The 14,048-nt window shown below is 43.6% G+C and overlaps 3 protein-coding genes across 6 annotated transcripts in view; 2 read left to right on the top strand and 1 right to left on the bottom strand.

Moving 5' to 3' along the window:
* Window positions 1-494: 494 nt before the first annotated feature.
* Window positions 495-2,263, top strand: LOC101062622 (MANSC domain-containing protein 4). The gene is made up of 3 exons (XM_003967615.2): window positions 495-931; window positions 1,021-1,155; window positions 1,420-2,263. Exons 1-3 carry the CDS (start codon window positions 712-714, stop codon window positions 2,184-2,186), a joined length of 1,122 nt encoding a protein of 373 aa, XP_003967664.2. The 5' UTR covers window positions 495-711; the 3' UTR covers window positions 2,187-2,263.
* A 176-nt stretch (window positions 2,264-2,439) lies between these two features.
* On the bottom strand, window positions 2,440-7,207 carry mrps35 (mitochondrial ribosomal protein S35). Its single transcript, XM_003967487.3, has 8 exons — window positions 7,055-7,207; window positions 6,715-6,764; window positions 6,445-6,612; window positions 5,947-6,007; window positions 5,702-5,841; window positions 4,397-4,506; window positions 4,250-4,319; window positions 2,440-2,854 (listed from the first exon to the last, which is right to left on the bottom strand). Exons 1-8 carry the CDS (start codon window positions 7,185-7,187, stop codon window positions 2,585-2,587), a joined length of 1,002 nt encoding a protein of 333 aa, XP_003967536.2. The 5' UTR covers window positions 7,188-7,207; the 3' UTR covers window positions 2,440-2,584.
* Window positions 7,208-7,608: 401 nt separating this feature from the next.
* The window catches only part of kcnq1.2 (potassium voltage-gated channel, KQT-like subfamily, member 1.2), a 104,491-nt gene continuing 98,051 nt past the window's right edge, over window positions 7,609-14,048 (top strand). For 2 of the 4 annotated variants that reach the window (XM_011607613.2, XM_029841220.1), the window contains exons 1-2: window positions 7,609-8,110; window positions 9,194-9,864. In XM_011607613.2, the coding sequence (XP_011605915.2) occupies window positions 9,371-9,864 (494 nt within the window). In that variant the 5' untranslated portion in view covers window positions 7,609-8,110; window positions 9,194-9,370. Of the gene's footprint in view, window positions 8,111-9,174; window positions 9,865-14,048 lie in introns of all 4 variants that reach the window. The other 2 variants (XM_029841223.1, XM_029841222.1) reach the window with 2 other exon arrangements.

Below are 14,048 nucleotides of genomic sequence, written 5' to 3'. Positions count from 1 at the left end.
CGCATCGGTTGAGCTGATCAACATCCCCACCTGGTGGCGATTAGAAGTTATGACACCCCGTTTCACATCAACGAAAATAATACGCATAATAGCAATAATTACTGGTAAAAGACACAAAAAGAGCACTATGTCTGTACTATCTGTGCTAATCCCGCCATGTGTGTGCCTAAAGATCTGAGCAGGCCTATACAATAGAGATTATCCTAATATTTTTTAAAGTAAACGTGCGCTTATGTGCGTTAGTTGCCTTTGTCTTGAAGCCTTTAACGTGAAAGAGTGTTGAAGTGTAGTGAAAAGGGAAGCACACGAATAATACAGTCAAATGAGTGCAGCAAATTCAACGCTTCTTGGCAAGCGGCTTATTCTGATAATCTTGTTGACGGGAATTTGGGCACATAGTGCCAGTTTTTGTAATTCGCTGTCGGCCGAGCGACCTCTGCAGAAAAAAACTACGTTTTTGCCAAAATAGAAAAGAATTCTGCTTACTGTACGTAGGTTGCGGATAAAAGATTATCACTTGATATCGAATGCAGCACCTGCAAGGTAACTCTCGCATGAGGTCTCCACCTCCTCGGGGTGCGTAGCTGTGACACTTTTGGAGAGATACTGGCCACCAGTAAGACCAGAGCAGCCGCAGATCTTGCCCAACTGCGCCCCAGACATGTCTGAACCTGACGAAGAATTAACATGGTTTGATTTAAATTTCGCGCCATGAACGCCACATGGGGTTTTCTAACCGTCCTGAGTCTGCTGTGCCGCACCGAGGCGAGGTGCTCGCCGACGTCTTACTATAAGAATTGCTGGATTCGCCGTTTCCCCGGAATTTTCATCGACGTGGAGGAGTCTCAGCGGAGAGGAGCGCAGCTGCTGAAGCATTACCAGGAGGAGAGTGCGCTCAAATGCAGCCGCACCTGTTGCCTCACTAGGAACTGTGAGTTTTAATTTTAAACCACTGTAAAACAATGAAAAACCTATCAAATCCCGTCACTCTCCGGATAAACGCCACGCTTTCTCTTGCAGTTTCCTGTAATCTGGCCATTTTTCACTATGACACCTCTCAGGACAACGTGAACTGCTTCCACCTGCACTGTCCAACCCTGGAAAGCTGCATTCTCAGCCACAGAGTCAACGTGGTCCTTTACAATATCACTAAAGGTATCATCTCATCCGTTATACATAAAGCTCAGAATGCCTCCCTGGAGCCATGAACGTTATAATCTTGCCATTAGTCTATAAAATATACTGCATAATAATCACCCATCCTATTCATTTATATTCTAGTTCAATGTCTTTCCTTATTCTGAAGCCCTTTGTCACAACACACTGTGAAATACACAGTACTGAATAAGTCGAACTGTCTCATTTTGGTGCTGGAAGCCGAGCAGAGTCGTGATTTCATGACGTTTTTCCTTCCACCAGGTGTGGATCCGGACCTGCTGGTGTTTGGAAAGTACTTCACCCCCAACCTGCGCCTTCTGCCGCACCACTACAGTCGAGTCAACGCCTCAGAGCCGCTGCCTCCAGATAAGCGCCAGTTTGTTCACGTGCCTCCACCTGCTACGCTTCCCCTGACCTCCGCCCCCACCAACCCCGACGCCACAGCCGCCAGTGTCACCACCTTGACCCGGACCCTGCAGACCACCACTCAGCTTCCCACAAGCACCGCTACCCCGTCTTCTTCTTCCGAGCCTCCACAATCTCCAGAAAGCCATGCACCGATGACCCCAACCACGCCCGCCCCTACATTCAGCTCCACGGCGCCACCTTCATCCCGTGCAGTAACAACCATGAAACACCCCAACGCCTCCGCTGCGTTATCTCCCACAGCCGCCCGCCCTTCCACCTCCCTTCACCCCCCCACAGCGCCGGAAAGCAGCGAGCGCTCCCCTAATGACACGGAGGCCAGCGTGGGTAAGAACCACACTTCAGGTGGCGAGGGAGGGCGGGATGAAGAGGACTCCCTGGGGGGGTTTGGTCCAGGGTGGCCTGTAGCCGCTCACACCCTGATGGTTGTTGTAGCAATCTGCATCGTGGTGCTGCTGTGCTGCTGCTGCCCCTTCCTGTCTCTGGTGAGCTGGAGGGGTCAGAGGAAGAGGACAGGGCGCTACCGAACACCCCAGGGAGGAAGAAGAGGCTCCATGCGTCTGATTAAATATGTACTAGTCAGAGAAAATGCAAAACTGTAGCGCAGAGATGTTTATATTTAATCTATTTTTTTTAAAAGAAGACCACCAGAATTAAGAGAGGATGAACCCATGTTAGAATTCACACGATGTTTTGCGTGCAAGGTTCTAGATTTTGGATTTTAGGTGGTTGTAATATTCATTAACTAATGTAGTTGCTGTAGTTATGAAGCCAACTTTTAAGGACTTTGCTTTGGACTCAGCTCTTCTATGAATTGTGAAGCGCCTGTGAATGAGACGCAGCAGAAAGCAAGTGTTTGTGAGGATGATGGGGCATCTTTAATCATTAAAGAAGACATGTCCTTCAATTTTTTCAGAACATAAATACGCGGCGTGTGAAAATATTGATTTGGAATAGGTCGGATCAGCGCTCGTCACTTTGGTCACCGTCTCCGTGGAGATCACAAGCTCAGGACTTTCTTGACGGCCTCTTTGTACTGCCTCATGGTGTCCTCGTTGTCGCCTTCATTCTTTAACCTGGTTACAGAGTCCTTGTAGTCCTGCACCTCTCTTTGGCTCAGCAGCTGCTCTCTCACCTCCTCCCCTTCCTCTTCGCCGGCCATTTTAATACGTGCCAACAGGTCCAACATGTTCTTCTGGGATGGGCTGTCCTCCCAGCTGTACTCCTCCATGTCTGCTACGGTCTTCTCAGCCTCCCAGGGCTCCATTCTCTAAAGAACAAAAACTAAAAATCTAATACCTGGAAGACACCTGGTTTATTTGGAACTCAAATTAAAAGGACCTGCAAAAAATACATCACACTTAATGGCAACAGCTCTAAAACGGGGGTCTTGGCACACCCCTGAGCCCTTCTTTGATGCTCCTCTCACAGAGCTAATATTTCTCCATATGCACTTCTCCGTCTGCGGTCTGTCTGACTGTCATCACGTTCCCACGAGAACAACGGGCCACATTGTGCCGCGAGGCTTGAACCAGGGCAGCGGCAGACCCTTCGCTCCGCTGTTCTCCCAGGTGTGCGAGGTTAATGACCATCATTACCGATGCACCTGTCTGAGTCAGGGGAACGGAACGGTTCTGTGGACCGAACAGGTTCGGACTAGTGAGTGAAGATGGGAACACTGGTTCAGGGTGAACTTAAGGGTCAGGTCAGGTACTGAGGTTATATCTTTTCAACGGATGCTGCACAGTTCGGTAAAAAGTACCAGTAGTTTGAAATGTAATATAATTACTGAATGCAAACGTGTTGAAAAGACAGCATGTTTGTTGTTTTATGGCTAAATAGTCTGGATATGGACTTAACTGCTAAATAGATTTTTTGTTTTCATGTGAGGGGTTGGATGAAGCTGATAGACTGCCTCTAGTGGCCAGCACCTATGCTAACCTGGTACCTATGCTAACCTGGTTTAGCATACATTAGAATTAGCAGGGGGGAGGGGGGGTCGGTCCCCAGAGCAGGGAGATAAAATCCCCGCCGCGGCTGAAAACAAGTGGGCTCTTTGTCGGCTTGCGTTACAACCTGAACGGCACGCCGCTCTCACAGCTTTCACAAGGCCTCCGGACGAGCACTGTGCCTTCCATTGTGCGTCCAAAGAGTCAACGGACAGCGCTCAGCTTCCTGGCGCGGACACCTAACCAGAGATGGGGTTTTTTCTGGGGAAAAGGCTCCTGGATCCCAAGGTTGTGCCATTTTTTCCATGTGTCTGGCACTTTGTGGTAGATTTCTCTAACCTGTCACGGATTGCTTGATGTGAATGAGTTTCGGGGTCAAAACCTGATAGCAGAGTCTGTTTTCCCTCCATCTATGGGGAAATGTCAACTGGACAATGCTGCTGTTTGCCAACCAGCTGCCCATTTAAGTCTGATACCTCCCTAATGGGCTCAGTGTCTCACATCACAGAGCAAGATGGACAAGAGCTGCCCTGGTAAAAAGCTGCGGTGCCATGTCACCAGCCACATGGAAATACCATGAAAGACCCTTTTAAATATAGTTCCGTACAACTTTCTAATAGAGCAGATGAAAGATCCAATTACACGCTATCCGTAATTCGGAATGTTTCTATTTTAAAAATAAAGCAGAAAAGAAACAGGACGTCCTGGTTACTCACCCACGACTCGTGGTAAAGGACAGTCAGCAGGTACATGGCGTAATCCAGATTCTGCTGTCGCAAAGGGCATCTGAGTGGTGGAAAAGGTGGGAAAATGAAAAGGCATTTGATAAGCAATCTGTCAAATCAGGAGGAGGGGGCTCTTACCTGTCAGCCTTTATGGTGAGGACGTCACTACCTTTGTCGTATCGCTCTCCAACAAGTTTGATCATTTTCTTGCGTGCATGGTCGTCCAGATTCAGACTTGACAGCTTTACCTGTGAACACAATCCAGATACAACTTATTCAATATAAAGCTTTCCTGTGTAAAGAAAACTCTTAGACAAAAAGATTAGGGTATGTGTAGTCTTATATACACTCTTTAATCTGATTAAACGGCAAGTTATGTTGTTTTCAACGTATACGGAGCTTTGAGTGATGATTAAATACTGAACTTCTGACAGATGACATCACAGCATTTGTCATAGCCAAGAATAACCTCTAAGCCCCTTGCACAAAGAAGAGATGGAAACAGATTATTGCTTGATTACATTGTTTTTAAGGCTCCGACTTAAATCACTTGTTGAAGGCAACAAAAGAGAATTTGAGGGAAATAAGCAAACTACATGTGAAATATATTTATCAATGTAAATATCTACAGCTCTCTCTGTATGTCTATTTCCGATTTCAGGTCAGGAACTCAGGTTTTTTTTTTTTTTAATCTTTAAGTTTTCTTTCTCTCTAGATAGATAAAATAACTGCACGACAAATGTGAATCATTTGTCTGAATTGGAGAGTGGGTCACTGTGCAGTTGCATGAAACTGCGTGTGAGATCTGCCCTCCAATCTTTCTGTCTAATCCACCTGGATTAATGTCTCAATAATTCCCACCATCTGATATAATCTAAGGCAAAGTGTCAGTGGAGCAGATGGTTGAGTGACTCATGGGTAAAACGCCCCAAATGCAACAGAGAAAATCATCAAAAAAATAAATAAAGTTGAGCCCTCTCAGGCTGCAAACGCTTTTCTTTATTATTCTGATCTGAAAATGCCTGTGAAGTTAAAGAAGAGAGAGTAAAACAGCATTTTAGCACAACTAAAAAACCAAAAATGTGTATAAATAAATGAAGAATACGCAGAAGATTTTTATTCTAATACTCGTGTTTGATGCTTGATGAACAAATTAAAACGGTGGTTTGTTTTTATCCACTATGTGAGAAGAATTAGAATGGACTAAGAGAAATTAATGATAGTCTTTAAAATATTATATGTTGGTACAGGCTTTAATGCAAGTTGATTCTTTCGCATCATAATCTCACTGTAGACGTGAGGGTTCGCTCCGGTTACAGGACGGCCATCGTAGCCTGTCTGCTGGTGTCTGCAGATCTCTAACCCCATCATACACAGAAACAAAGCTAAATCAAAGACCAATAAAAACCTTCCTTGTATAAATACAAAAGCAGGGAGACTTACTTTAATGTTTACAACACGAGCTGATGGATTTCTGAGCGACTGGCCGGCTGAAACGTAATCTGTGCTCGTCACTTTGATGGGGAAGAGCTCGTCACACTTGGCGTCTGTGTCCAAAGCGGAGGGCCACTCTGTGCAGAAGGCTGGCGGCAGAGAGGGACAGCTTTAAATCTAAAAGCGAGGCCTTTACGTATCGAACCGATGCATATTCGCAAAGGAATGCTGCAATTATTAAATAAACGTGTTACGTTTCAGAGCTTCACAGTGTTTCTTGATGGCTGCTGGCGTCAAATGCAGAAAATTTGGAATCTGAAACAAACAATGAATGACAGATTTTGTGGATATACCGGCCACTTAACTTCAATTTATCTCCATAGCCAGCTTTAGCAAAAGCTGGGACTTAAAGGATAAACTAACTAAAGCACCATTCCGTCAAAGATGAGACCTGCATCACAATTAAAGCCCCTGTATGAACCCAAAGGCTACCATGTAACAGGCAGAGCCCCAAACAGTGAATCTGAAAGTGGCTCAGGTCCAGTTGAAGCAGATTGAGTCTGTACGGAGCAGCTCTGTAATCTGGGCACAGGCGCACAACTACAAGCAACCAGTCCTAATACAGATTGCAGGTAAATGCACTAGACATAGCCAGTATTAAATCCCAAAAACACCTATGTGACATTGATTTGTTGGAAAGGACATTTTGCTTCTAAGACTGTTTCTTTCTAAAACTAGTGATGAGATCTGACCTTAATTAGCTCCAAGTTGCCCTTCTTCCCTGGTGTAACACCACCCTTCACAGGGTAGCCCATCCTCACAGGCAGGGGGACAGAATTTGCTTTGAAGGGAGCTGCTGATGGATAAACTGCACTCCAGTCCTGATTAATGGGCATCTTCTCCGTCCTGGGCTCTCCTTCCTGCAACAACAAAAAAAATTCTCTTCAGTCTTGCTCCATGGGACATGCACTAACATTAGTAGCTGCATAAAATAAATAGTGTTTATAAGGTCTGGGTTTTACCTCTCTCTTGGGTCTTTTAAAAGGGGCTCTCTCATTTCGTTCAGGATGACCTACAATTTAAAAGAATATCATATACAAATGTTTAACAGTGCATACATTATTAATCTCACAAGGGGAATTTAGTCTTTTTTCCCAGCTTACGACTTTTACATACTATTAAAATCCACGATTGTTTAGGTGGAGTATTCAGTAGGTAGCCTAACCTCAATTAAGATTTTCCAGGCTTTAAAATATGCCAAGGTCGCAATCTACTCTTACAGTAGTTACCTCAGTTCAGTTAGCTTAGCACGCATCTACCACAGTGTGATGAAGGGGGGACGTAAAAAACGGAGTTACTTACCTCTAGTATGACTTGAAGCTTTTGTAGACAACCCGGTTGTGTATGTGACCCTGTTGATTGGTTTCTGAAGCCCAAGAACAGAAAGATTTGATCGACCTAAGAACCGCAGTGACTTACTAACGTGCGAAGCCATGTTTTCACAATTAGTACGGAAGGAGGCGAAGGACAAAATAGTCAATGTGCCAAACGTTCGGTACCGTTTCGTTGTCCCTCCTGCAAGAGACAGGTCCTTTAAAAAAAAGAAAAAAGTATAACTAATCATTGTGAAGATTCTCTGTGTGATATTATGGTTAACTTTGGAAGGCTAACGACTTTTGTCAACAACATGTGGTGACTATTGAGATTGAGTGTGACCAAAAGGCAGATGTTCCTACCAGCTGCTGCCTCGTGAAAGATGTGGTGCGTTTAAAATACCGCTGAAAACGAGGGTAGATTTTATAATGAAAAGTAGTCACGAAAGGGTTTGTTTGGAAAGTTGCTGCAAAACACAAACTGTAATATATACTTTTACCATCTGATAAAGCATTCTTGGCGAACCTAGGAATTACCTGGAATATTATTTTGATCTAAAATGTGATTTAAATAGATGCTTTCTTGTAAAACTCTTCACCACTACGTTTCAGAGGATGTCATAAATATCACTTTCTAAAATTAGTGATGACGTAGAGGCGTCAGTTTGAAGCCTCTGAATTTCCCGTTTTGACTCATACTGCGCGACGTGGCTCTGAATCTACACCACTTGTTACAGGATTAGCAGGCTAGGCTGTCGCTGTAGTTGTAATGTAGTTTTGCCCTTGAACGCATCATCTTCCCACACAAGCAACGATGCTCTTCAAAGAAAGAAGTCCTGCAGCCTTCGAGCGGTGCAAAGAGTGATATTTGGCAGCGTTTGTCGTCACGGCCGTGTTTGTATTTAACCTCTGGGATACTCTTCACATCATCACCAATTTCAGCGTTTTCCGGTGGTTTTTTTTTTAAAGCCGAACTTGCAAGGTGTCAAATTCACGTAAACAATTACTTTTGACCGCAACTACGGGTTTGTTTATGAAGTTAATGGTAAGTTGAGTTGTTTTTTTTTTTTAAAAAAAGATGACAGCTAAAGATGTGTTGAAATGATGGATGTACTTTTTTCCAAATCAAATCGCACGGAAATACGGATGGAAACAATATATTAAACCAAATCGAGCCAATAACTATCAATTATTTTATTTTATTACAATCCTACGGTCAACTTATGTTAAAGTAAAGTCGCGCACTACATTGTAATCATAAGGTCCCCAAAAAGCAGGTATGACAGCTATTGTGAATCTGCAATTGTGTAATTTTAAAGGTTGAAATTCAATCTGTAGGCAGAAAGCAGCGTGTGCATGGTCCTTGTCATCAGTTCATCCACAGCTGGTGACAGATATTGACCAAGGTTGCTGCCTCATATGATCCGACCTCTTTTGTCCCCATCAGACATCTTTTTTCCAACCCTTTTAGGTACCATCCATCACACCATCCCTGATGCGAAAGAGCCAGTTCAACACACTAATTAAATTTGCAAAAGTCAACATGCAGGATGGGTTTGCAACTTTTCTCCCTCTTGCTCCTCATCCTGTGTACATGGATGTTACCGGGGAAAGTAGCTTAAACAGATAAATGCTTATTTTTAGGTGGCCCCTTTTTCTGCATCTACATAAATCAACCTTGTCAGATGTGTCATATTATGTGTGACATGCCCTCTGTGGTAGCCTAAAATGTGTTGTTAATGTCAGGAAGTTTGCTGAACAAATCACCTTTCCAGATGAAAAAGTCAGCCATAAGTAGTAATCCATCAGGATGCAGAATCTCCCACGAATTAATCCTCAGCAGACGTACATGGGTTGTGACTGCTCTACACCATTTTAAAAGGGTGGTCAGTCCCAATCAGACGCATCCTCACGAGACCTATTTGCAAAAGAGGCAACTCTCAATATTAGTCCGCTAATATTCATAAATATAATTTATTTACCGTGCATCGTTTATTCTATTACTGTTTCTCCCAAATAAGCTTCACTTTGTCTATTACTTATACTGTTCTATATCTCATTGCTGTGTGCTAAAACAGAGGTCAAGGGCATACTGTCTTTATTGCTTAGGTTATGTCTTCCACTGCAGGTATGGACACAGGTTCAGCCCAGCAGAGTCTTGTCCAAAGCGGGTAGCCGGCCATGCCCAGCTAAGTCCTCCCTCTGGTGGCTTCTTCCCTTCTACCTGACCTTCGTTCACACTCTCCAGTGCATCTGAGTCCCTCTGAGCTCTGCATCTCTCTGTCGGACTAACCTGCAGGACACCATGGGAGAAAGACGCACGCGCTCCCTTCACACGACCTGCCATGTGCAGCGTGACTACGGCAGCAGGATGGCAAGCTCCTTCATAAGTTGCAGGCCCAACGGATATGCCAGTACCAGCCTGACCCTGGATCAGAACCTGGATTCTGTCCTTGCGGCATCTGCTGGCACTTCAAATATTAGCTCCACCCTGCTGTCCCCTGCTTCAAACAGAAGCCACTATTCTCCTGTTTCAATGGAACTGGACCCCACAGGTGTGAATAATGGATCAGGCATCCCCTGCTGTCCGACAGCATACACAAAGGACCCAGCACCAAAGACCATACATAGCCGGCCCTCTATCACCTCTGTCCCTCCACCTCTCCCTCTTTCAAGCTGGCTGCATAATCACCACAAGGATTTCCACAGCCCGTACATCAAGACTAGCATGCAGGGGGATGTCTACAACTTCTTAGAGAGACCTGCTGGATTGAAATGCTTCCTATATCACTTCCTCGTGTGAGTACCTGTGTGTTTTTACACATACAGATATCAGTGCTGCCAACAGATCGATACTCTGTCTTGTGTATGTCTACATATAGATGTACGCATACATGCAACAGTGCTGGGAACAACTCACTGAGTTCAATTAAATGTAGAACTTTGGTCTACTGGGATGTCCCATTCCAACCATCTCTGTCAATATTTACAGCTGGTTCTCCTGCTTCCAGTAGAAGGCTTTGGTTCCCAATAATAAAAGGAGGCTGTGTGTGGTGTAAGATTGAAAAAACAAGCACATCATTGACGTCTGATGAACCGAAACCTCTGGCTCTGAGCAGGTTTTTCAATTCTGCACCTCCGACCTGTCAATAACTTCAATGTCTCATGCATGAAACATGGAGTTGCCTACTGGAGGCTGCTATGCTGACCTGTCAGGGGATCTTAGTGACCTAGAGCTTGCCCAGATCATCTTTAATTGTGAAACCGTGCCTCCGTTGGTGGCCAGATAGCTTTTATTTATAAAAGGAATCTTTAAAATGGCAATGTAATTTTAAAAGTTTAACAACCTCATGAATGCCTGTTAATTTAGGATGGAATTTCATCTTGTTCGGCGCCTCCGACCAAATTGGAATGAGTTCAGTATCACAGCTTAGGATGTCCTGGGTTGTCATTTGGACTTTGAGTAGTTGGTTGGCTACGTTGCTGCAAAAAATAAAGACTGAATATTTCTTCAGTCATATTCAGCAGTATAAATATCCCAATCACATGTAGCCCCTTTGGATCCATTCTAACAGAAGAATCCCACATTTTCATATCACAGAAAAGGCAATAGATTTGGGCCAGATGAGGTTAAAACTTATGTTTTGGTTTTACTTAAGTGTCGGAAACTGTGAAAGCATCTTTAATCAAATCAGTGATGTGAGTGATAATGGAGGATCCGATGTCATCCCCTCACAGAGAGAGAACCTGAGCCGGTCCGCTGTCCCTTATTAAATATTAAACCCTTCTTTCACATTTGCAGTGATGCTCCTTTAAGTAACTTTTACTTGGCGATGATATCGTTCTTCTCGTGAAGCGAGAGCCGCTTCCACAGGTCTGCTCTGCAGATTTATCTGCTGTTAGGACCACTTCCAGGTTCCTCAGCACAGCACCGCCAGCATCAGGTCATTCAGCATCAGGCGGAGGGTAAAATAGGCACAGATGTGCGTCTATCAGAATACAGATGTGCCAATGTTTGGATTGGAATAGCCTAAAATGAAGAGAGCCACACAATCATATTGGCTCACGCAGGCTTATATGTCAGAAAATGCACTCATCACCCCATCTGGCTGTTTCCGAGCATCTGTCCAACCAAGGTGGCATCGGCGGTCAACTCTCGGATTGTCGCTGTTTGGCTGGCCTTTTCCAGAGAGGCGTTCTTCACAAATTGTGCTTTACATGTAAAGAAATTGAGAAAATCAAAAAATTCTTTATTTGTTTTGCACTTTTTAATGTCCCGTACTTTCATACGGCATGAGAGCAGACTTAGCCACATTGGGTAGAAATCCCTTGGACTCGAGACAGCATATGATAAGTGTCCTAAAAGAGTCTTACGCAATCAGATGCATACACAGGAGCACATAGACAACCGGGTGCAATGAGTCCCTTCACGTTTTGGCCACCCCCACTCAGTCTTTTACGTAACCAAAGGGACAGAACACGTATGCCCTCCTGAAATGCCCTTCTCATACAGCCAGCAGATTACCAGCATCCCTCTCATATGCCAAATCTGAGAGTTGAGTTTCTGATAGTGTCACGCAGCAGGAGTAAAACCTCAACCCTCAGTGGAAGGAAACGGAACCTTTTGGCCCTGCGAAGCAAGAGGCCAGATGTTGCCTGAAATCCTTGGTTCTGTGCAGTGTGTCATATCTGGACAGATTATTGAAAAAGCTATAGAGAATCCCCACCATAAAGGGCAGAAAACCTCCTGTTGGATATCTGCTTACAGGAGATTACAGTCGGACTGAAACGCACCATTTGGGTCACTTTCATTTCTCCGTGCACTGGGGAAGGTTTTGCGAACGATGGAAAGTTTTCTATCTTTTTTTTGAAAGAAGAAATGTAGTTTTGTTCTCAAGTTCTCATTTTATTTGCACATTTTCCCAGAAAATCTGTGTTTTTAAAAGAAGTCTGTGTAAATACTGACATACCTGATAAGGTTATTATAGTCTAGCCAGAGCTTAAACTGACCTCCAAGTCTTTGGTGGACAAGATGAAATCTTAGCCGGGATGGAATATCCGTGTTTGCAAATGGTGACTGATGTGGTGTAATCCACTTTAAGCTCCTCCATGGATGGGATGCCTACATGCCTACGTTTTAGTTTTGAGGGCAAAGCTTCAATCACACGTTGATGCAGACGTTGACTCTCGGGTTGAGACTAAAGTTAGTTCGGAATTAATCCAGTATTTTGTTTTTTATGCTACATGAGGGATGTTGTTTTAGCACAAATCACTTCTATTTGTTGCATTTGCCATTTTCCAGCGTGGTCCTGCCAGTCTGTAGGGTTTTACTGCTGTGCAGCCAAAAATAAAACAAAAGAATATAGTGTCGTGCTCTGATGGTTAACCAATAGATTAGACCTCCTCTGTGCCTCACTGCAGTGTGATATTTTTATTCATGCTGATCCAAATAAGATGATCTCATTTTAAAAAAAAAAGTGAATTCTATATTGGATTTCATGATGATTTAAAAAAAAAAAAGTAATCCCATATCAGCGACTTCCCCAGTGGCTCATGGTTGACCTTAGGCGTGAGTGTGTATAGATGTTTGTCCTTATGTTGGGCCAGCAATGAGTTTGAGGTGCCCTGCCTATTGCCTGAAGACAGTTGGGATAGGCTGCACCCCCCTCACACGCTGCCCCCTCAAGGGTAAAAGTATCTATGATGGAATGGACAAAAAATTGCAGAATTTAAGAAAATTTCCTTTCCTTTTGAGGCAACTTTTCAAACTAGACATGTGTCATGTCAAAGCAAAGAGTAAGATAAGATCACGGCAAAGGTCAAGGAACAGTTAAAGGTCTGGTCTTTGATCTGGTCTGGTTCCTTTGATTGTCTTCCTTTTGTAGTCGCTCCACCAGTTTGGTTGCATTTGAACTCCGAGCACGGTGGGAAGATTGTGACCGTGCATGTGTTTTTCCAACAGTAATCCTCAGGGACTAAAACCACTGTCCCATCTGGCTCATGTGTCGTAGTCCGAGGGAGAGGGAATCCTTCTTTAGGAGTCTTCATCCCCCTCATTTGCACTCACAACTCCTGAGATGAGAGATGTTAGAAATTATATTTACGTAACAAAATTCTCCTTTTCTTACCAAACATGATGTTCTGAAGCAGTAATCCCAATTTGGGCCTCATCAGACTTTGAGTGTGCCAGCACCTGTATATACGGAATACTGTATATATGCATTGTTTTCTGTATGAATCGTAATAAACAGCAGGATCTTATATAACCCTCCCCACCATATGGCTTATAATCCATCTTGTAGAGCACAGGATGATGTACTCAGCCTGTGTTTTAAAAGTGACTCCAGACATTAGGATGGTGCACGTAAACACCCATACGGTAGTGTCCCACGTGAGGATTATTTGTGGTTACAGGACCTCTGGTCGTAATCCCACAGTGTCAGGAAATGATAGGCAAAGCCCCCCACGACCCTTTTTTGAAATCGAAAATAAAAAAAGAAATGCTGATGCACTGGTAGCACTTTAAATATGAAGAGAGGTTGTTTTTTTTAATAGAATTGCAAATGTATTTGTGACTATTAAGTTTTCCTTAATCGTTATTATAATCATGTTATTATAATCATTTTTGTCAAAGGTAATTTTAGGATAATGAACTATATGATGGTGCCCTGGAGCGGCTTTTTATGATGTATGACTACGCAAATGAAATTAATAACTTAAGATGCTAAAACTATTAACATGAATTACTACTAAACATCAGTGGGATGTGAAGGAAAACTAGAGGTTTGAGATGAGAAATAAATATCAGGGATGAAAGGTGGAAATGTGTCAAATGCTTCAGAACCAATTTTATTTTCATATTAATGCCTTCTGACATTATATAATTAATAAAATATAAAAAATCAAGTCATCACAGTCAAGGGCTCTCTTCTCGATCCTGTTGCCCCCCCCCCCTAACCCCCCCACATGAATCTCTCCTCTTC

Source organism: Takifugu rubripes, chromosome 9 (assembly GCF_901000725.2).
Source record: "Takifugu rubripes chromosome 9, fTakRub1.2, whole genome shotgun sequence".
Classification (NCBI taxonomy): domain Eukaryota; kingdom Metazoa; phylum Chordata; class Actinopteri; order Tetraodontiformes; family Tetraodontidae; genus Takifugu; species Takifugu rubripes.
This window is presented reverse-complemented; position numbering and strand designations above follow the sequence as displayed.

What these genes read in the sequence shown, in the direction of transcription:
- LOC101062622 (XM_003967615.2), top strand. Translation starts at nt 712, where the DNA reads ATGAACGCCACATGGGGTTTTCTAACCGTCCTGAGTCTGCTGTGCCGC. An exon ending in CTGTTGCCTCACTAGGAACT is followed by an intron (nt 932 to 1,020) that starts GTGAGTTTTAAT and finishes TTTCTCTTGCAG; the next exon opens with TTTCCTGTAATCTGGCCATT. An exon ending in CCTTTACAATATCACTAAAG is followed by an intron (nt 1,156 to 1,419) that starts GTATCATCTCAT and finishes TCCTTCCACCAG; the next exon opens with GTGTGGATCCGGACCTGCTG.
- mrps35 (XM_003967487.3), bottom strand. Translation starts at nt 7,187, where the DNA reads ATGGCTTCGCACGTTAGTAAGTCACTGCGGTTCTTAGGTCGATCAAAT. An exon ending in CTCGTGTTGTAAACATTAAA is followed by an intron (nt 4,507 to 5,701) that starts GTAAGTCTCCCT and finishes TTGTGTTCACAG; the next exon opens with GTAAAGCTGTCAAGTCTGAA. An exon ending in TCCTTTACCACGAGTCGTGG is followed by an intron (nt 2,855 to 4,249) that starts GTGAGTAACCAG and finishes TTTGTTCTTTAG; the next exon opens with AGAATGGAGCCCTGGGAGGC.